The sequence below is a fragment of the Taudactylus pleione genome, unplaced genomic scaffold, assembly GCF_031769625.1.
Source record: "Taudactylus pleione unplaced genomic scaffold, aTauple2 ptg000828l, whole genome shotgun sequence".
Lineage (NCBI taxonomy): Eukaryota > Metazoa > Chordata > Amphibia > Anura > Myobatrachidae > Taudactylus > Taudactylus pleione.
The window spans coordinates 3,362,013-3,385,031 of NW_028285230.1; the positions used below are offsets into that span (position 1 = coordinate 3,362,013).

Genomic DNA, 23,019 nt, shown 5'->3' on the forward strand with positions numbered 1-23,019 from the left:
TCAGCAAGGATCGCTATTCCGCTTATACGCACGCAACGCAGTTGCTAATATCAGCGGTGATATGTAAATGTGTGCATTCGCATTGCGATAGCAGCCTGACCTAAGGACACCCACTTCCCCTCACTCACATCCGTATACTTGGGGAACAAACGTAGCAATCGGTAACATCGAGTAACATCAGACCCATACGCACAGTTAAGGCAGGTCAGACCTCACTCAGGAATTGCTGACTTCTGCGCACGCTATGAGACCTCAAGCTGCGTCTGGTATCACAGTGGCTAATTTATGCATGCCCATGCAACCCCCTAGAAATGCACTGGCACGCTCCGTTCGCCCGACCACACCCCGTCATCACCCACAAACATCACTCCTGTCAATCACTCTGCCATGGGTTTGCATAGTCACTGCATTTGCAGTCCCGACCGCAGCGTCTGGTTCGCGGACGCGCACTGTGATGCATACGCAGTGCAAATGAATCGGCCGATTGCGTGCGTATAAGCAACTGCGACCCTTGCTGAATCTATCAGGCCCTCAGTCAGTGAGCGGGGGCTACTGAGGGTGGTCAGATAAGCAATACTGTGGCACGCCAGCTGCTGTGGAACTACACCTCCCAGCATGCCCTGCCAGTTTTGCTGTTAGGGCATGCTAAAACTGTGGCAGGTCATGCTGGGAGATGTAGTTCCACAGCAGATGGACTGTCACAAATGTGCTCTTCCCTGCTGCATAATCTAATAGGGTTAATATCCTGTTATATCTATGTAGGTTTAAACACTTGTTGAGTCTACTAAAGTTATGTTTCGCGCAAGACAATAATAATGACCCCATATTCCTGCCCAATGCCCACCCGTCATCTCCCTGGGGGTGACCATGTTGTGCTGACGTAATAACGTTTTCAGTCCTAGCTTTAATAAAATAGAATAAATCCCATAAAGTGTATAAGTAGAATGAAGGCCGGGCAGAGCCACGCCCCCTCCCTGGCCTTTCCGGTGACGCCGGGAGGAGCCAGACAGGAGAAAGCACAACATAAGATGGCGGCGTCGGTGTGCGCCCGGTAGAGTCCCGAGCAGCGGCTGTGTGCGGTATGTTACTCCCCTCCCTATGTACATAGCGGCTCCCCGTGCAGAGTGCGCTGCTGAGAGCCGGCAGAGGACCGTCCTGAGGCGCTGCACACTGTATATGACTCTTCCCATGTAACCTGAGCAGAGCCCTATGTGTACCCTGGGAAATGCTTCTAGCCGGGGGGAGAGAGATCGCTGTGCACAGAGGTGTCCCCATTCTGTTCAGTGTAGGAGAAGGGGCCCCAAGCCAGCATATTACTTGGGCCCCATGGGGTCTTAACCAGGTTTTGCTCAAAACTTTACCAGCTAGGAGACTACTAAGTGCCCCCTCCCATAATACAGAGCTTGCAGTGCCCCTCTCAGAATGTAAGCGCTTACGAGCAGGGCCCTCTATCCTCTTGTGCTTTTCCTGTCATCTACTTCTTACTCCCCACTAAGGCACCTAACACTTGGTTGCTTATGTGGGTGTTCTGGCCACTAATGTAGCAATGTATATTATCCTTGTCCTGCATTGTGTTGTAGTGTGCTGTAAGTCACTGGTCATCTATCTGTTTATGTACTTTGTAATGTGCTGTGGAACAGGGGTGTCTTTAGAGAGGAGAGGCCTCGTGTGCCTTCCCCGTCCGGGCCCCCTTCCTCTCTTCCTGGCAACCGACTGACTCGACTGGCTGGCCAACGGAGAATTAGTACACTGTGGGTACTGGAGTGTGCCTGGAGTCTACTGTGCATGCGCAGAGGAAAGTTTTAAATAACATGGACCCATTATAGATACGCCCCTGCTGCGGAACATTTGTGGCGCCATATAAATTATATTAATATGGTAGTGGGTACGGGCTGTGCATGTGAGGGGTCACCAGTTGCAGTCGCTCCATAGTTCTTTGTCTGTTGTGGATTTTAATTTTTTTTACTCTTATTGGTTAAATTTGTAAAGCAGAGGTTCCCAAACTACCATTACAGTCCAGGTTTTCAGGATATCCATGCTTGAGTCCAGATGGCTATATCAAATTGACTTGGGTACTAATTCATTTACCTATGCTTAAACATGGATATCCTTAAAACATGGACTGTAATGGTGGAGTTTGGGTACCTCTGGTATAAAGTGTACCCTATTACTTTATATTGAATTGTAACCCATGTCAGACCCTCCAACATGACCCCTTCCACCAGGTACAAATTGCTCTGCTCCTGGACTTCCTGATTTGATAGCCTGTCACACTAATAATTGATGAAATGGTTGTTACATAGGTGACTGCGATCAGAAATTCAGTGGTGAGCCCAGGAGCAGAGCAGTTTGTATCTAGTGTAAGGGGGCATGTTGGAGGGTCCAGTACTGTATATAATTTCTTGTAGTAGTGTTTTGCAACGCCAGTCTTCAGGGAACCCTAACAGTGCATGTTTATCAGGTATCTTCTCAGAATTGCAGGTGAAATAATTACCGCCAACTGTGGATCTCTTAGAACGGGTGGGGATCCTTTTTTTCTGCCGAGGGCCATTTTGATATATATAACATTATTCGTGGGCCCGGTGCAGGTCATGCCCCCTCCACGTGATGTCACACGGGAACGTGGCCACAATCCCTGGTGAATACAGCAACGCCCAGAGCATCCTGTGGATACTCTGGGGAGCTGAAGGGCAGCAGTGTGACCATCTGAAGTGTCCTAAGGACGCTCCAGGCGGCACTGCTGCATAGATTCTAGATGCAGTGTGCCATTCTAGGCACCCTGCTAGCCAGATGAGGCTAGCAGAAAAAAAGCTCAGAGGGCCAGACCAAATGATTCCGACGGGTGTGATACGGCCCCTGGACAGGAGGTTCCCCATCCCTGTCTTAGAATGTCTATTCGTAATAACTACACCTGTAATGAAGCATGGCGTATGGAAAACATGCACTTTTAGGGTTCCCTGAGAACTGGAATTGTAATAGGGAGCAATTCAATTGTTTTATATAGCGCCTAAACTAATGGGCGCCCGACGGAACAATTTAATTGTTGCTCCTTTTGGTCGTGCATGGCCGCGGTTAGATACATTTCTGTCCGCAGCTTCCTGAGGCGGCAAGCAGAAATGTGCGATAAGTCGGCTGTTTGGGCAAACAGGACTTTAGATGGGATTAGCTGCTATATGCTGCACTACCCCTTGCTTTTGGGCATGCACGGGCGCCCAGACGGGGCAACAACTGAATTGCGCGCACACAATGGGAGCTCAGAAAACAATTGAATTGCCTCCCAGAGTGTATAGAGCATTTATCCATCCTTAGGACCTGTTGCAGAGATGGACGGTAATGCAGCTGCATACACTCGTGGGGCTCAATCCAATTAGGTGCGAATTGCGAGTAGCGTGTTTGTTTCTTAAAACTCGCACACTTCGCCGCGAAGCGCGCTCCCGAGAATTCTATCCAATTAGAAATGCCTCTTCTCACCACTCGCAGTGGAGGGGTGCGAATTGACTACCAAATGAGATTTGCGAGAAATGTGGGAGACAATCCTGGACCCCCCAAAATTGATAATTTTGTTAGCAGAACCGTATAGAAGTCTATTTGTGGGCATTAGGTATGTACTGTTGGTTTTGATATGGTTTCAAATGGCTGATTTGTGCTTATTTTTTTTTTAGATGCAAAGCAAGTAGGAAAAAGGGTGATTTTGGGGTACATTGAGGGCACATTGAAAAAAAAAAAATGAAAGTTAAACAATTATTTTTCAACTTAAATATTGTAGTTAACTTTGGGGTGCCTAAACTAACAAAAAGTTGATTTTGGGGTAAGTTAAAGTCGTGTTTTTTTTTTTTTATGCCTAACTAGCCATTAGGGGGGTGTCCTAGGGGTTCAGCACAGTGTCCTGACATTTTAACCTTATAATAAAGATTTTCCTTTCCATCTCTCACTCTGACTGATTCATTGCGAGTTGCTAATTGGATCTCAAAATGAATTCGCTATGCGAATTGGAAGTGAAAATCTCACTTCGCAATTTGCACCTAATAGGATTGACCCCATGGATCGCAGCTGCTAAAATATGCTAATGCCTTCCAAAACACATCCGAGCTTAGGGATGCCCACTGCTGTCTTCTAATATTCGTACAACGACGTGCAACAGCATAAATATCTGTAGCATTTATGAACAGGCAGCCATGCTTCATCTGCTGCAGGCAGTGATGTAAGTTCATCCCAGATGCCCGGAGACAAGTTATAATTTGGTGTCCCCGTCACAGCCGCTGACACTGTAATGTAGCAATTCTCATGCAGACAGGCTATAGATAGACGAAGGCAGCGGCTGATGGTCTGACATGGAGCTCTCCACTAGTGTATGGTGGCTTCTCAGGTGCTGGGAAAGGCCATGACAGTACATTCCGGGTACATAGTTACAGCGTGGGGTGAATATGTTTTGGACAATGGAGGAGGTGCCCCCTTCATAGCTAGAGCTCGGCGGCAGGTGCCTCCATTGCCTTCCATAGTTCTGCCCCTGGCGGCAGGTCTGCTGAAACGCAGAGAGCTCTCGTACTGCTAAAGAGATGGCAATGCCTAATTTATGAACCTCCAGGAAATAGCGTTTAAATGGTTAGGCATGCCATCGTTTTTTATAACCACCCCCAAACGCTGACTACCTGTCACTCACTTTGTGAGTGGGTACTCTGTGCGTAATTGCAATGCAATCGCTGTACGGTGTTCGCACACTAGCAAACCATGACTCGATCTGCGTAAAAATTGCCTTTACGTCCATCTCTGGCCCTTATTCTGCTATTGTTTTGGGTGTCACCTAGGTTGCACCATGCGTAGCTATCTTGCCAATGTTATTGGATTTACTCAGTTGAAACCCGATGGTGTTGGGTTGGTAACATCATCGCCAAGGGTGTTGAATGTAGATGGTGGGTGCTTCAGGATAGACGAGCAATATACAACTTTTATACTCTGCCAGAGACGTAAACTTGCCAAAGGTGGTCACAAAGGGTGAGCTCTCATCAACCACTCTGTCTTTATTTCTTTTTACTACATCTGCCCAACACTAAACCATGTGTTGACCAAATCTAGTTTTTGTGTAATCATAATTGGATTGAGATTGGTTATACTGTCCTCACACACCTCACAGTATTGTGAGCTTGGCCTATATGATCCCATAAGTCTTATGCCAGATAGTGTTCGGCTCATTTCCCAGCATCTGGACAGAAAATTTACCTAATTGACCTAAGTGTTTGGTCAATTTCCAACCTCACCATAGCTTTCAGTTACCGTCAGAGATCTGTGTGCTTGGCCCAAGTGAAAAACCTTCGGATTTGTTCCAGTTTAACAATTTTCATGTGTCCTCATTGGACTCTGATCTATGACAGGGTCCTACTCTGCAAGGCAGGTTTTAGGTAAAGTCCTGCTGATGGCATTGGCGCTTCTATGTTACCAACAGGCTAATCCAGAGGTTCCCAAACACTGTCCTCAGGGATCCCCCAACTATGGCTGATCGCAGGTGGTTAAATCAAATTGACTGAGGAGCTAATTGTCACCTGTGGTCAACCATGGATATCCTTAAAACCTGAACTTTTAAGGTGCCTTGAGGACCGAGTTTGGGAACCTCTGGGCTAATCCAATCTCAAAGCGACAGGACAATTTGGCATGGCATGAGAGCTGCAAAATTTCTACGCATCTAGTGCTTGGATGTCTTAGCATTTGGGCATTAAATTTTAAGCAATGATAGTGCCGTCTCGTGGCCCATTAAAGCATTACTATAATGCAACATGTAATTTTTATAGTTGGGGATGCAATCTTCTGGTGCCCAATACTGTTTATTAGCTTTTAAGGACAGCTGTGAGGAAGATCTGTTCATTATGCACAGAAAACCATGACCATATGTTAAAGGAAGACTGTATTTCTCAGTGGGGTGGTGATGACTCTCTGCTATTTTAAAGAGCTTATATGTTAATGTGCATACTGAAAAATGTGGGTTAGTGTATATGCTTGCTTTAGTCATAATTGTAATTTTATTTATTTTTTGTTTGCTATTAGGCTCTTTAACAGAACCAAACTTCGTGATTCTTCTGCTGCTGCTCATTCCTCCATTATGGATTGCGGATTGTGTTCATGCCACGCTGAGTGAGCGAGGAGTCCGTAGCACCATGGAGAAGAAACGCAGGAAGAAATGAGAGCTGTGCACACAGGCTAAGGGCCGCTGACATGTGGACTTTTTTGAACCCTTAGAACTATTTGTGGTTACCCTGGTGGACGTTGTAAGTGACAAATCCGGGCGCTGAGCTTACCTACACGTATACAGGCCGTGACTTCACCGTATGAAACTCACACCCTATATTGTGAACATGAGGTTTGCAAATTTTTGGCTGCAGCTGGTTGTGATTTGGCTATGTCTGAAGAAGCACCATGGCAAACAGCCGGCAAATTCTTCCCATGAGCCCGAATCCTGTGATGGCTGCTCCCATCTTACTCTTAGTATGGAGTTCTCTTCAACGGTAGTGGAACATGGTGAGTTTACATGAAGCGTAGAATACATTTTCCCACTCAATAGTTGTCTGTGCTATTGGAAGAACTTTAAAAGTGGATTACAGTAAGTGAAAACTAAACCATGAATTTAAAGGTATGTCACTATAAAGCTGGGTACACAGATATGTCTGCAGGTCATGGTGGTTCATACACACTGAATAACCATCAACTGTGTGTTGGAGGGGGGGCGGGTCCCACTGGCCGGTGACATGTACAGGCCCCTCCCCGCAGCTGCCGATATGTCTGTGAATGACGTCTCTGGTTCACACTGGCCGACAGGCATCCGATATATTGGCCGTTCAATTAATTGGCCAATATATCTGCCAGTGTGTACCCAGCTTTTACTGTTTAATGTGAAATTAAATGGCTATTCACTAATTTGGTATGCTTTAAGATCTATGTAATTATTGAAACCCAGTAAGATTGTTTACTAACACAGGGAACAATGGGCCTGATTCAGAGCCGCTCGTAAGCGGCCGCTCGTTCGCTCCGAGCGATGTTTGCCCAACTGCGCATGCGTACGGATCGTTAAACGCATGCGCAAACCAGTCAGTGCCGTCGAAAGTCATGTGCTCGCAAAATAGCGAATGCCTGAAAATTTGAGTGACCGAGGCGTATGTGGGTGGTAACAGGGGAAGGTGCTTGAAAACGGGCAGTGGAGATCCGAACGCAGGCGTGCTTAAAGGTCAAAATGGGCGTTTTAAGGGTGTGCATAATTAAAACAGCAGCATCATTGACCACGTCACTGGGTTATTTTATAGCCAGAACTGCTCGTAAGATCGTGGTAGCAAAAACCAACCACAAGAATAGCGAGCAGTTCATACGCTGGTCGATGTACTCGATTAATCTAATAAATAGCGGACATGACGTAGGATGCGAGCGGCCAGGGGGCGTAGTTTTTAAAAAAACGACCGCAAGTTTTGTTCGCTCGTTCAGACATAAAGGCGTGAACAGACCACAAAGAGCGAACGGTTCATTTGAATAGCCACCCCCTTTTCCTGAACGACCGTCTGCAAATTGCGTCCGGCTCTGAATAAGGCCCAATGTTCACACTGTAAATCCTATTGGGTACAAGGTTGAGTCCTGAAACTCGCAGACATTGCACAAGTGCGTTACTTGCAGTGAGGGTGCGCGACTTTTCTACAAAATGTGACTTGAAGAGAAATGCGTGAAAAACTGAGGAAACCACCCTCTACCCCCCAAAAAAGTGACAACTGAGATGTCAGGACCATATAGAAGGCTGGTAGTGACCATAAGGAAAGTACTGGAGGTACTCTGTATGCTTTAAGGTTGCAGCAGATCACAACTATAATGCAATTGTTAAAATGATATATAGGGCTCATTCCTATTAGGTGCGAGTTGTATCTTGCAAGTCATTCTCACTGCAAACTCTCCCCCATATTTTATTTTTTTGTGTGTGCACCCCCTGAGCTGTGGAAAAGGTAGGGAGAAATGGTTATTTTAAGGTAAAAATATAATTTAAAAAGGTGTCAAATGGCTGATTTTTGCACTTTTTTTTGTTAATGGTGGAAAAATAATAGCAAGCAAGTGCTTTTCATCAAATGAAAGTCTTTCCAGATATTTTAGGGTACAGAAAAATGTTTGTATAGTAATTTTTCAGAATCTTTATACAAGTTTGTATAAAGTCAGAACTGACACTTCTACCTGTCATCTGCAAGTTCAAAACCCCTCTCCCATCAAAACCACACCTCCGCGTGCTTGTCCCACCTCATTTACACCTCCACATACCTGTCCTACAACACTTAACCTATTATTGAGCTTTTTGGAGACCTTCACCTGAAAACTGACAAGTCTTTAATTGGCCAAATTATTCTATTGAAACTAGGGATGCGCAGGCTCGGATTAGTTCGGATATTCTCGCCAAATTTGGATTTTTCCCGCCAAAAATCGGGTCTCAGAAAGAGGCAGAACGTCATCTTTCATGGACTTTTGTCCAGGAATGATAATGTTTGGCCATGAAAGATGACGTTTTGCCTCTTTCTGAGACCCGATTTTGGGCGGGAAAATCCGAACTAATCCGAGCCTGCACATGCCTAATTTAAACCCCTTCAAGTGCATGGTTATTCATTGGGTGGGGTGTACCAGAGGTTCTGCACTGTTTCCTGATATTTCTACCTTTTTAAAATAACCGTCTTTTTCACCTGCTCAGGGGGTGTACACAAAAAAACATGGGGGAGAGTTTGCAGTGAGAACGACTTGTAAGATACAACTCGCACCTAATAGGATTGAGCCCCGTATGTTATTTTAATATTTGCGTTATAGTTGTGTTCTGCTGCAACCTGCACAGCACCGTATACTGCAGTGTTTGTATGACCTCATGAGTGACTCGTCCTCAACATATATACAATAAAAACACTTAGCACTGCAGGCGTTCTAGTGATGACGAAATATACCATTCCCCGCTCCCCACCAGTAGTTACTGCAGGGGAGCGATTATGTAAACAAACTATTTTCGTTCAGAAAATCGTTCATGTTGTGCAGAATAAACGAACGATTTCCATTCACTGTATGCATGATTAAAAAATCGTTCATCGTTTTTGAAAATCGTTCAATATTTTACTAACAAACGATTTTTAGTGAATGATTTCCATTCACCTTATCAAGTGAAAATCTGAACGAAAATCGTTCACTAAAATCGTTGGTTACTAACATCGGTGTGAGTGGCTTGAAACGGAATCTGTATGAAATACCGCCGGCCGACATGAGCAGAGTTCCGAGCAGCGGAAGCCCGACAGCGCTGGAAATTCCGATCGTGGATAGGTGAGTATCTACTAACCTAACCCTAACCCTCCTTAGGGGTGCTTCCCCCCCCAAGTGCCTAACCTTAACCACCCCCCTCCCCGCTGCCTCAACCTGTCCCCCGGGGGGGTGCCTAACCCGAAGTCCCCACCCGGGGGTGCCTAACCCTAATCCTCCCTCCCCCTAGCCTAACCCTAACCCTCCAGGGGGGGGGTGCCTAACCCTAAATCCCCCCCCCGGGTGCCCTAAACCTAACCCATGCCCCCCCCCCCTCCCCCGCGGCTGTCCGCCCACGTCGCCCGGCATCACTACGTTCGTGATGCCGGGCGCCGGTCTCCCGGTGGCGGGGAAATGCGGATGTCTACATCTAGACGGCCGGCATTTCACCCTTGCCGGGATATGACAGTCGGGAAGCCGGCTGCCGGTATTTAGGCAGTCGGCTTCCCGATTGCATACCCTTGAAACACACATTTAACCAATTTGAACAATTTTTTTTTTCTTTTCTACTTCAGGGTCCATAGGGTATCCACAGGATACCTTGGGGTATAGGTGTGACGTCAGTCGCAGGGCACCAAAGAGTTAAGCTTTCAGCCTCCCAGGATGCACTAGGTCCCCATCCTATACCCCGCCCCCGGGCCAAGGCACCTCAGTTTAGTTTGGTGCCCGGCCGGAGTCGGGTGCACCTGTTGGAGTGGGGGCTAGAAGAGCCCCTGAAGCTTATTCTTCATGCAGCTGTGGCTGCACAACTGGATGAACAGCATGGACAGTCAGTCCTGACGTCCATGCTGTCTTCCCTACACCCCGCCGGTACCAGAACGCCGGTACTGATCCGGGGATGCTGGTGGGCGTCTGGGGTCACAGCTAGCGGTGACCCCAGATGCTCCGGACCATGGCCGGATTCAAGGGGGACAGAGGTAAGCAGCGGGGTCCCGCGGTGGGTCCCCGCTGATCACATGGTCCTAAGTCCCCAGGCAGGGGGCTCCCTGGGGACTGGCTGCAGCGTGGAGCCAGGCGACCAACCTGCGCTTCCACTACCCCCTGGGACAGCGGACCGCAGCAGAGCGGTAGCGCTGCGGCGTCCCAGGGGTTAAATGCATGCCAGGGGAGCGCGCCTTCCCTGTCTCACAGCCGGCGCCTCCCCCGCTGCACACAGCCCTCTCTGCATGCTGCCGACTGGTCCTGTGGCAGCGCTCCTCCCCCAGGCCAGCCTCCTCTCTGCTCCTCGGCGGCCATCTTCTCCAGAACGCATGGTGAACGCTGCTGGAAGCGCTGGACGGAAGCATCGTGGTCTGGGTCCCCCCGCACACCTCTCCTCCGCTGTGGTCAGGTCTGTGTATGCAGCGCTGTGTCCTACCAGGCCCTGTGTCTGTGTAGTTGAGTGATCAGCGCTGTTAGTGCAGGAATTGTTATTTTTCTGCATTGTATGTGACTGTGCTAGCGCTGCTGCCTGTAATCTTTTCTTCATCTAAACTGTCAGCTTTATTACTGTCCCTGTTCTTTCTGCTAAAGCCCTTGCGGTGCGGTGCTGCAGGGTGGTCTCTCGCCTATTTAATACTTAATTGGTGAGAGAGGTCACATACGTGGTGCCATCATGTCTGAAAGTGATTTTCCCCTCCGGCTACAGTGTACCACGTGCAAAGTACCGTTAGCGGAGGGGGAGGGTAGCGCGGAGGGCCTTTGCCGGCAGTGTTTGTCCATGGCGCGGCCTATTACGGTTACAGCACCGGTACAGGAGCCGCCCTGGGCTTGTTTCGCTCAGGCGTTAACAGCTTTAGTGGGCCAGTTAGCTCCGCAGCCCGCGTTTACTCCGATGGGTTTGTCCCAGCAGTCTGTGGTGTCGTCACCCATGCAGGGGTTCCCACGACAATTGGTGGTACCCCACAGTCTCCCTATTTCCCCGCTCCCGGGTTCTCAGGAGCCAGCGTGGGTTAACTCCCTGACGAGTTCTGTACAGCACTTGTCGGATGTGTTGCAAGGGGAGTCTGTGATGCGGTCTCATAAAAGGCCGGTGGCGTCTCTGTCCGCTCCTTATGAGGATGACGAAGGGACGTCTGATGATGGGGAGATTCTAGATCCTTACGATCAGGAACCTCTCCATACTAAGGACGCTGATGCTAAGTCCAAAGTATATATTCCTGGACTTATTCGGGCGGTCCGCACAGCCTTGGTGATTGAGGACGAAGTTCCCCCAGCGACTAAATCTAAGTATGCCTTTTTCAAAGATGTGAAGGGCGATGCCACAGTCTTTCCTCTTTCGGGGTCAGTTGGTGGACCATTTAGAGGAGGCGTGGAAACAACCTGGCAAAAGATACCAGCCGCAGAGACGCCTGGCGGTGGCTTATCCGTTCGCGGATAATTATTTTGCGAAGTGGGAATCCCCTCCACAGGTGGATTCTCACGTGACCCGTCTTGTCCGTAGTGCCACATTGCCGATGCCATCCATGTCCTCCCTTAAGGATGCTACGGACCGCAAGGTAGAAATCTGCCTGAAGTCCGCTTATTCCCTTGCAGGGGGGGCAGCACGGCCGGCTATGGCCATTTGCTGGGTTGCCAGAGCGATGGAGCGCTGGGCGGATTCATTAGAGGCTTCTTTTGAATCCGACTGTCCGGCCGATCAGGCGGAGTTGATTGGCAATCTCCGTGATTCGGCCACCTACATCAACGAGGCGGCTCTAGACATTAGTACTCTGGTGTCTAGAATTTCTTCAGCAGCGGTAGCTGCTCGTCGCACCTTGTGGCTGCGATCCTGGAAGGCGGACGCAGATTCCAAGAAAGGTCTGGAAGCGTTTCCGTTTACCGGAGAAGTTCTCTTCGGTCCGGATCTGGATAAGATTGTGGCCACGCTGGCGGCAGCCAAATCTGCCTGTCTCCCGTCGGCCGCTGCTCCTTCTGGTTCGGGACCATCGTCCTTTCGGTCATCTAGAGCCCAGGGCAGGCCCAAACCACAGTCGTTTCCTCGACAGGCTGGCCCTAAGAAATCGGTCAAGCCCCGGAAGCAGGCATGGAGTACCAGACGTCCGGCCCCCAAGCCAGATGACAAGCCTGCGGCCTGACGGTCCGGGCCTCCCTTTGGGGGATCCCAGGGTGGGAGGCCGCCTGCTACAGTTCGCCCAGTGTTGGTCGACCACTACGACAGACACTTGGGTTCTGGAGGTGGTTTCTCACGGATACGCCCTCTCCTTCCGGCACAGACCCCCGGCTCGCTTCTTCACCACGGGTCTCCCATCAGACCGGAACAAGGCTACGGAGCTGCGGAAGGTATTGCACACTATGCTCCAGGCTGGAGTTATAGTGGCGGTTCCATTCTCCCAGAGGGGCCAGGGTTTCTATTCAAATCTATTTTTGGTACAGAAACCCAATGGGTCATATCGTCCGATTCTCAACCTCAAAGCACTCAACAAGTCTTTGCGGGTCCCGAAGTTTCGGATGGAGACCCTACGGTCCATCATTCTGGCGCTGGAACCTGGGGACTACTTGGTGTCATTGGACATACAGGACGCTTACCTGCATGTCCCTATTCTTTGGCGCCATCAACAGTTCCTCAGGTTTGCAATCAGCAGCGACCACTTCCAGTTTCGGGCGTTACCTTTTGGCCTGGCAACAGCACCACGTGTTTTCACCAAGGTGATGGCGGTCATGGCGGCTTCTCTGCGGCTGCAGGGAGTCCGCATGTTGCCGTATTTGGACGACCTGTTATTGGTGGCAGGATCTCCAGAGCTCCTGTTACGCCACTTGGACCTGACCATTGCACTGCTGCAACGGCACGGCTGGCTAATCAACTGGCAGAAGTCCACTCTAATCCCGTCTCGGAGGATTCTGCATCTTGGAGCCTTATTGGACTCGGGACAGCAAAGGATCTTCGTGACGGAGGACAAGATCTCTGCTTTACAGTCAAGGGTGCGCAGTTGTCTGCACAGCCGCCGGGTGTCCTTACACTCGGCGATGAGGTTACTGGGCTCCATGGTGTCGGTGTTCGACATGGTGGAATACGCCCAGTTTCACTCCAGACCTCTGCAGCACCTGATCCTGTCCAAGTGGAACGGGCTGACTCAGTCTCTGAAGTCCCAGACGATTGTGCTCACCCAGGAGGTTCGCCTGTCCCTTACGTGGTGGTTACAGACGACCCACCTCAACAAGGGACGTCCGTTCTGGGTTCCAAATTGGGTCCTGTTGACAACGGACGCCAGTCTTCGGGGCTGGGGAGCAGTTTCGGGTCCACACTTGTTCCAGGGCAGGTGGACGCCGACAGAAGCGGAGCTTCCAATAAATATCTTGGAACTCCGTGCGGTCTTCAATGCTCTGCAGCAGGCACAGCGGTTTCTCCAGGGTCGCCCGGTGCAGGTCCAGTCGGACAACGCTACCACCGTGGCCTACATAAACAGGCAAGGAGGAACTCGCAGTCGGGCGGCTCTCGTAGAGGTCTCTCGGATCCTGGTTTGGGCGGAGCGCAATCTTCCGGCCATATCAGCGGTCTTCATCCCGGGAGTGCTCAATTGGGAGGCGGACTTTCTAAGTCGCCAGGACGTTCATCCGGGGGAATGGTCCCTGCACCCGGACGTTTTTCAACTACTGGTGGACAGGTGGGGTCTTCCAGAAATCGACCTCATGGCGTCCCGGCACAACAACAAGTTGCCGGTGTACGGGTCTCGCACAAGAGACGAAGGGGCGTCTCTGGTGGATGCTCTGTCCGTCCGGTGGACGTTCCGGTTCGCATACCTGTTCCCTCCGGTCTCCCTTCTTCCACGGGTAATCCGGAAATTCAAACAGGAAGGAGGGACGCTCCTGTTGATAGCTCCCGCGTGGCCCAGACGGCACTGGTTCTCAGACCTTCAGGGTCTGTCCGTGGACATTCCTCTGCGGTTGCCGCTACGACCGGACCTTCTGTCTCAGGGTCCTTGTCTTCACCCGGACCTGACTCGGCTGTCTTTGACGGCGTGGCTGTTGAGATGGCCATGCTGAGGTCCCGGGGGTTTTCCAGCTCTGTGGTGCGTACCATGTTGCGAGCTCGGAAACCGTCTTCCGCGAGGATATACCATCGCGTGTGGCATACGTTCTTCCAGTGGTGTCGACCGAGAGGTTATTCACCGCGGGAGTTTCGTCTGTCTCGGATTCTCGCCTTCCTGCAAGCGGGACTAGATCATGGGCTTCGCCTTGCTTCTTTGAAGGTACAGGTTTCGGCCCTATCTGTCTGGTTTCACCGTAGGATTGCTACAATCCCGGATGTGCGCACCTTTATGCAGGGTGTTCTCCGCATTCAGCCGCCCTTTGTTCCACCTGTGGCGCCTTGGGATTTGGCTGTGGTCCTGAGGGCTCTCCAAGGACCGCCGTTTGAACCACTGGGCTCAGTGGATCTTAAATGGCTAACAGCTAAGACTGTTTTCCTTCTGGCCATTGCTTCGGCCAGACGTGTTTCTGAGTTAGGGGCTCTTTCTTGTAGACCCCCTTTCTTGGTTTTTTATGGGAACAGGGCAGTGCTCCGCACTCGGCCCGAGTTTCTTCCCAAAGTTGTTTCCCAGTTTCATATTAACGAGGAAATAGTTGTTCCGGCCTTTAACTCACCGGGTCTTTCCGTGGGTGAGGCCTCTTTGGATGTTGTGCGGGCCTTAAGGACTTATGTTGACCGCACTTCTTCGTTTAGGAAGTCGGACGCTTTGTTTGTCCTCTTTGGCTTCCGTAAAAAGGGTTGGCCTGCTTCAAAGCAAACTTTGGCAGCCTGGATCCGTATGGCTATTTCTGAAGCTTATCTTCATGAAGGCCTACCGGTCCCTCCTTCTCTGAAGGCTCATTCCACTAGGTCTGTGGGTCCTTCGTGGGCAGCTCGACGTGGTGCCTCGGCAGTTCAGATCTGCAAGGCTGCTACGTGGTCTTCTGTCCATACCTTCGTGAGGTATTACAGGTTTGACACCTTCGCCTCTCAGGATGCTTCCTTCGGGCGGCGGATTCTCCTTTCTGCACAGGAGCGTCCCCACCCTTAAAGGATACTGCTTTGGGACATCCCCAAGGTATCCTGTGGATACCCTATGGACCCTGAAGTAGAAAATATGAGATATGGTAAGAACTTACCCTTGTTATCTCTATTTCTACGAAGTCCATAGGGTTCCACAGGACTCCCGCCCTGTCGCACCTGTGCTGCAGATGGGCTTTGCTCTGGTCACCGGTTTTCCGTCTCCCTCTGGTGAGAATGTGATTCTTGTATGTGTCCAGATCTTTGTTCTCTCTCTTCCTTCTCCTCCTCCGGCCTATGGCTTGGTAACTAACTGAGGTGCCTTGGCCCGGGGGCGGGGTATAGGAGGGGGACCTAGTGCATCCTGGGAGGCTGAAAGCTTAACTCTTTGGTGCCCTGCGACTGACGTCACACCTATACCCCAAGGTATCCTGTGGAACCCTATGGACTTCGTAGAAATAGAGATAACAAGGGTAAGTTCTTACCATATCTCATATTTTTGTCCTTTTTTTTTTTTTTTTTTTTTTTTTTTTTCAGTGTTTAAAATCATATGATCAACTGTCATTTGCTCCCATACATTACCAGGTTTTCATTCCAACCAGCCAGATTGGGCAGATGTCTGACAGAAATTTTTATAGTGTATGGCCAGCTTTATACAGGGCTTTATTTGTGTGAGTGCAGCATAATAAAATGCTTGCTGGTGGAATGTGACAAGTCTGAAAAGTGTCAAAATAGGCCTTGTCAGAGGGCTTACTTATATTTATTCATACCTTTGCTCACTTGGCTACCTTATGGGTGAATTGTGTATCCTCAATGTGACCTCCTAATTCTATATGTGTCTTACGTGTTTAGAAGTGGTGAATAACTTGCAATCAATAATTATCCTGCCTCCCACCTCCAAGATTTTGGCCGTGCTGCTCCTGACCTCTGGAACTCTCCCTCTCCCCATCCGACTCTCTACAAATCTTCAAACGGGCTCTCAAGACCCACTGCTTCATCATAGCCTTCCAGCTCTCACCCTAACCTGCTGCTCCATGCTCCTTCCTCACTGTCTACCCCATCTGTGTCACACCCATTTGCCCCTCCCCATTAGAATGTAAGCTGTTACGAGCAGGGCCCTCTACCCTCTTGTGCTTCTCCTTACTTCTACTTTCATCTGCTCCTTACTCCCCACTTGGGCACCTAACAGTTTGCTTACGCCCTGTTGCTTGTTTGAGTGTTATAAACCCTAATGAAGCAATGTATATAAACCTTGTCCTGTATTGTAAGTTACTGGCTTCTTTATGTACTGTGTAAGGTGCTGCAGAACCCTTATGGTGCCATATAAGTAAAGGATGATAATGATAATTATCCTTGGCATGGTAATGTTTCTGCTAGGTGAGAGATTGCCTGTGGGAGTTATAAGAGGCATGTGTATTTGCTGTTAGCTGATATTTCATGTTGCAGTATTAATCCTCCCTTAGAGAGGCCCTGTCATCACATTGCTTTACTTCATAATGCCTTGTGCTGCTGCCGTCATTATGAAAGAGAGAATGTAGTTCGGTCAAGAGAGTGCACCAAGTCCAGCCTGATGTCTCCTACTACAGGGCAGTGATTTGCAGAGGGAGATGGCCCTAGAGACAGGTGCATAAAACGTGTTGTCAGTGTATTGCTCTTTTCTAGGTTCCATATAATATATATATATATATATATATATATAATTTTTTTTTTTTTTGCATGAGGTAATAAAATATAAAACCTATAACAAAGAGGAATTGTAAATAGGTGTTGTCTAATGGAAAAAAAAATTGGCATTGGCAGATTTGTAACAGAAATAAACACAAAACTAGATCGTGTTCAGAGAAGTACACAAAGTCCCTTTTTTGCTCATTTCATACGAATGCTGCCATGGTACTGTGGAAACATTGAGGGGGACGCAATTCAGCGGGAGTTTAAGCTCTGGGAATGTGTCCAAAGCTATTCATTTGCCTGCGCTATAAACCTGCCACTAGAGGATTTCTACTCTCACCCTCCTGAGTCGGGAAGCCAATCTCTGGATCGGCGGGATCCCAGGATTTAGGGCAAAAAAGGGTGGGATTTGGTGATTAAAATGCGCGGTTTGGCACGGCTTGTCTTCAGCCCTGGGGCAGCGCTGAGCATTACTACCATTGGCTCAGACGCTGCCCCTAGGCCCGTCTCTGGCTTTTCGACTGTTTGCGACATCACAAAGGTCATGCTGCTCGACCGCACACCAGCCCGCCCCTTGTACAGCTGCGCCTACCTGCACTGGAGGCCGTGGGCAGCTGGCATTGATTAACTCAATCCCAGGTATCCTGGGAATTTTGGCATTGAGATTTAGTTTTTTTTTTTTTTTTTAAATCCTGAATCCCAGGTGCAAGCAGAAATCCGCACTAGTGTCTCGGGGCTAGTTACCGTGTGTCGGAACAGCACTTACATAGGCAAATGCAATTTACCACATCTAAGCCCCGGGCATTAGTTGCGATAAACTGTATCTTTTGATTTAAATGAGTTTACACAGTGCAGACAAATTAGTAGGTCCAGGCTCTATTCCCCACATGCAGACGGCAGATAGATCCGAATGAATCCCTCTTCGCAACCCGGAACTACTTCCCATAGGAAGGAGTGGTTCGTGCAATGACACTCCCAAGACTTTCATTTTTTCAGAGTTTGAATGTAGATCCTCATACAACGTATGGGGGTGCTGTGCCACATCGTGAGTAGTTATATTTCCTGCATTGCAGCAATACTGAATGGTTCTGTCTATTACCAGTTATTTATATAGCTCACACATATTCCGCAGCGCTTTACAGAGAATTTGTCCATTCACATCAGTCCCTGCCCCTTTGGAGCTTACAATCCATATTCCCTACCACATGTACACGCACATACTTACACACTGGGGTAAATTTACTAAGGTGAGAATTTTTAGAAGTGGAGATGTTGCCCATAGAAACCAATCAGATTCTACTTAACATTTAACTAGCACCTTCTAGAAGTTAATGGCTAGAATGTGATTGGTTGCTATGGGCAACAACTCCACTTCTAAAAGCGCAAACTCTACTAAATTTATCCCACTAGCGTTCATTATTGTTGGGAGCCAGTTAACCCACCAGTATATTTTTGGCGTGTGGGAGGAAACCCATAAGCACAGGGAGAATATACAAACTCCACACAGAGCCGTAGTGGGAATCGAAACCCACAAGCTTAGTTACTGAGAATATGTGAAAACTACTGTTTCCGCATGTATAATGGCCTTATTTAACTTGCGGAGTAGGCTCCCTAGATCTCAGAATAGGCATTTTCAGATCTGTACCTTGAATTTAAAATAAATGACAGCTCATAAGGGCATGGTATACTTGGTGTGATCTCTAAATGCAATTTCCGGTCATTATTATTCAGCTCCGTAATACACCGCCTTTTGATCTATATTAATGTCACAGTGGCTTTACTTAATAGGATGCTATTGGTTACATAATTAGTTGCTTTGTAGTTAATTGTACACATTGGGCGTTTTTCAATTGTTTTCGCGGCTCGTAACTCCCGCCTAAGTGACGGGAGATCGCGGGCCACTATTCAATTGTTCCAGCTGATCGCGCCTAAAGTGGTAGAGTTTAGCCGCGTAAATCGGCTAACCCCGGCCAAAGTGCTGGGCGCGATCGCGAAAAGTGCCATTTGGGCGCCCAAGCAGGTCACTTTTCGCTGATTTCAGCTCGCACCCCTCTGGGGCTGCGATCTGAAATGGAGCGCTGGCAGCTGATCGCGCCCGACAGGAGCAACAATTGAATAGCTCCGTCGGGCGCGATGGGGGCTGGAAACAATTGAATTCCGCCCATTAGAAGCATGCATTTTTGTAGTTACTACTGTGCATGTGCTATATTGTAAAGATGATGGGCACGATTCTATTCAACGTGAAGTGAATAGCGCCGTTTAAATTCATTTGCGCTGCTAAGCCTTACTAAGAATCTCTTCTCTCATCCCTCAGGGGATGCGAGCAAAAGTCCAGGCGCGATGCTGTTTTCTGCAGTTAGCGCCGGGAAAATAGCATCGCGCCAGAAAGTTTAGTCGGAGAATGCCCGTTCCCACGCCTAAACACCCTAATTAAAGCGTAAGAATGGGACTTCCCCGACTTAACTTCGCGCAGCATTGAATAGCTGCAGGAGCTCATTTCCGGCGCTATTCACTTCACGTTTAAGTGAATTGTGCCCAATGTGTGTTCACCATAAATCTAGCACGATTGTCTCTGCATTTCCTTTTGTTGCTTTCACATCTGGTTATCAGAGCTTCTATTAGCTGCCCATGTGTAGTAACATAGCAGTCCATACTCATTGATTATTTAGGCTTAAGCTGTAATCTGTGTTTGCTGTATTTATCCTCACGGACACCTCTCTTTCCAGAATACATTGTGGCCTTCAATGGATATTTCACAGCGAAGACCCGAAGCAAGTTTATTACCAGTGCGCTGAAGAGCCGAGGTATAGAGGATTGGAGGATCTTACCTAGGAATAACCCAGCCAGTGACTACCCCAGTGACTTTGAGTTGATTGAGATCAAGAGTGGACAAAGAGACGGCGTGCTGACACTAGAAGACCATCCGAACATCAAGCGCGTCACCCCTCAGAAACGCGTCTTCCGCTCCCTCAAGTTTGCAGACAGTAAGTTTCTAGGTAGCATCCTGCTTTAGGGTCTTACTAGGATAACCTGCATTGTGTCTACATGAAAGTTTAGCACAAAGTGTACAGAAATCCCTCTGCTTTTTGTTTGCGTCCCCCGTGCATGTTATGTAGAAAGCGGTTTTCTAGTTTGTGTACCATATTTCCCTCTATATTGATCTCCTCATTGCCCTTGTGTTCTGCGCTGTAATACACAGGGACCCTCGCCTGTTACTGGAGAGGCCTATGACAAATAGGAAGTGCTTATATTTAAGTCAGTCGGGAAGGGTGAGTTCTGGATGAATTACAAAGTGTTTCTTATTTGTATGTGACACATTGTTTCTGAAAGGAAATCCCATCTATCTGTCCTCCTCTTTGCTTAGCTGGCAGCAGCACAGTAACTTCCTGCCCATTGGATGCCATCCCCCCCCCCCCACTGTGTTGTCACTTAGGTGCACGTCTAAGTCCTCTGTAACAGGTGGATGATACCTCTAGCAGCCAGACACAGGAGTAATAGAATAGTAATTAGAAGTGTGTTGCAGAGTATAGACTTGGGTCGGACTGATTCAGAATTGTTTTTCTAGCTATGGCAGCTGTTTCTATGTGACAGTTTTGCAGGGAAGGCAAACCCTGCAGGATACCATGCTGTACATGAGGGGTGCATTACAGATTTGTGCAATGTTGGAAAGGTTAAGGACAAGGCAAAAATGAGTGTCCAGTTCTTGTAGAGCTGGATATTGTAGGTCACCAAGACACAATGTATAATACTTACTGCTCTGGAGTTCAGGAAATACATTATGGAACATACAGGAGGCCATATCTTTGTGTAGCCTAAGTTCAGCTACAAGGATCTTGCCTGTATACACAGCTATGGAAGGGTTTGTTACTGCACCATGGGATAAGACCAATATGTACACTTGTTTCACCTTTATCTTCTGCAATCCAAGTGACTTAACACATAAAGGACATGTATTTCTAGCAGCTTTTACTCTATGCTTGGGCTAAAATGAGTCCTTAGTTTGCTCTGTAAAGTAAGTGAAATGTACCCCTTGCCTGGTTATAATGTTTGGTATTGTGTGTCTTTGTAAGCCTTTCCATTCTGATTGGCTGGGGCCTGTATGTGAAAACCCACCAAACTCGTACACATTTACAATAAAAGTCAAGAAATGGCTGTAGGTCAGTCATCTCTTTAAAGGGGGTCCGTATTCTATTTCCGCTTGGAATTGTCTTGTATAAGTTTTTATGCTTGGATTTACTGACTTTAAAATCCAGGGTTATTGCACATGACTATGCAACAACCTGAGGTTTTTGTCAGTGGAAATCACTCCACCCAGGAAACTTTCCCGGGTACCCAGCAGGGTTTTACATGGGAAGGACCCGGGTGAGCTGCAGTGGAAACTGGTAATCCAGGTCATCCACCCCGGGTCCAGTTTACAGATTGGGGAGAACCGCATTCCGGCGCAAGGGGATGTCCTCTCCAAGCATCGGCACTACACCCGTGTGCAGTGTGAACGGCATCTATCTCTGTTGTTCTGTGGTGGAAAAGGGGTCTGACCCGATTTGGAACAGTGTTTCAAATCCCATGTCAGACCTGGTGGAAGAGCGGTATACTTCTACTTGCAAAGCACACAATTTGCTACAGTGGCATTCCTCCTTGCAGAGCCCAGGAGCTAAATTTACTAGTGCTGTATAAACAATGGCCACCATATCGAGCATTCAATTGATCGTCCCATATATATCGTGTGTGTATGACGTCCTTCAGGCATATCGCGTCAGATGTGCTGCACAGCCAACACTCAATTTATCTTCAGATATATTGGGGCTGTGTGCACGGGGCGGTTAGCTGACCGCTTGTGCACTTGCTGCATGGGCAAGCGGTGATTGACAGCTCGACTGGGAGGGAGCAGTCGCGGCGAATCGGATTGTTAGTAAATTTACCCTCTGCTGTCAATCTTATTAGCGTTCCTGTTAGACTGTTTTAGCGGGTGGGGAAAACTGCGGTGTAGCGGTCACCGCCGGTGAATGGATACTGGGCCCAGCACCAAGCATCCATTCACACCGACAGCAGCGCTTGGGGGCAGCCCGACATGTCCCTAAGTGCCGGGCACGCCCCCAAGGGTGGCGAAAAGGGGACATACAGTATCTTTATGACAGGTCCCTTTTCCTTGGCTACACCCCTTTTCTGGTGTGCACAGATGTGCCCTTTCTCTAGGCCCGGCGCCGGATCTAGAGTGAACACTACTTATTGAGACTATGCTTACTACCATGGGTGTAGCATATAGAATGTGAGTTAGTGTAAAGAGGCTGTGCCTCATGAGTTATGTTTCCAAGCCCTGGCTATAATGCTACTTAGTAGCACTGCGTCAGCTCTGTCTTTGGTAGACGTGGAGGCAAATTGTAGCAGAGGTCTGGTCAATGTGAGTAACAAACTGCTAGAACTACTGACCCATAATGAGACTCTACTAGATTTCAGATCCCAGTGTCAGCTGCTTGTTCCTTGGATACAGGTGCACTTTGCTCTTTCTTGGGAAAGGTCATTTCATTTTTTTGATATTTAAGTACTGATTACGACAAGCTTTGGGCGTGTTACTTTTACAGCCCATGGCACACTGGCTCCATATTTATCATCCTCCAGTAATTAATAGGTCTGGGACCGTCTGCTTACTGACAGTGATGTTTATGCTTGTAGCTTGCTTTCAGAGTAAAGTATTTGACAACGTAGCAGCGTGCTACTATTTTCAGGTAGTGTTTCCCTCAGCTGTAAATGTTTTGTGTAGGTAAAAGCTCATTGTGACAGGCATATGGATCTCTGCTGGGGTCAGTGATTGTATTTATACCTAGTCCTAATTCAAACTCCGTCTCGGATCACCTAACTAAAAGTCTGCGGTAAGGGCTGTGGGTTATTGAATTTCCCCTCCAGTTAGACACCTGTCATTTGAACAACTCTGGAGGCTATCTTTAACCACTTAACTGACAGATTTTTGGTCCAAAAACGGCTCCGAAATTGTCGTGTTTTTTTATGATTGAATTGGGTCAGGAACAGCCTTTTAAAACTATTTCAACGCAATTTTTTATTTTTTTTTAAACACCATATAAATTACCATTTTTATGGTATACTGTAGTTCTGGTCATTGACAGCTG

General features: G+C 48.3%; 1 protein-coding gene across 1 annotated transcript in view; it reads left to right on the forward strand.

Annotated features, from left to right (window-relative positions):
- Positions 1–980: 980 nt before the first annotated feature.
- The window catches only part of MBTPS1 (membrane bound transcription factor peptidase, site 1), a 55,445-nt gene continuing 33,406 nt past the window's right edge, over positions 981–23,019 (forward strand). Inside the window, exons 1-3 of the mRNA XM_088458399.1 lie at positions 981–1,079; positions 6,037–6,507; positions 19,624–19,881. Of these exons, the coding sequence (XP_088314525.1) occupies positions 6,318–6,507; positions 19,624–19,881 (448 nt within the window). The 5' untranslated portion in view covers positions 981–1,079; positions 6,037–6,317. The remainder of the gene's footprint in view (positions 1,080–6,036; positions 6,508–19,623; positions 19,882–23,019) is intronic.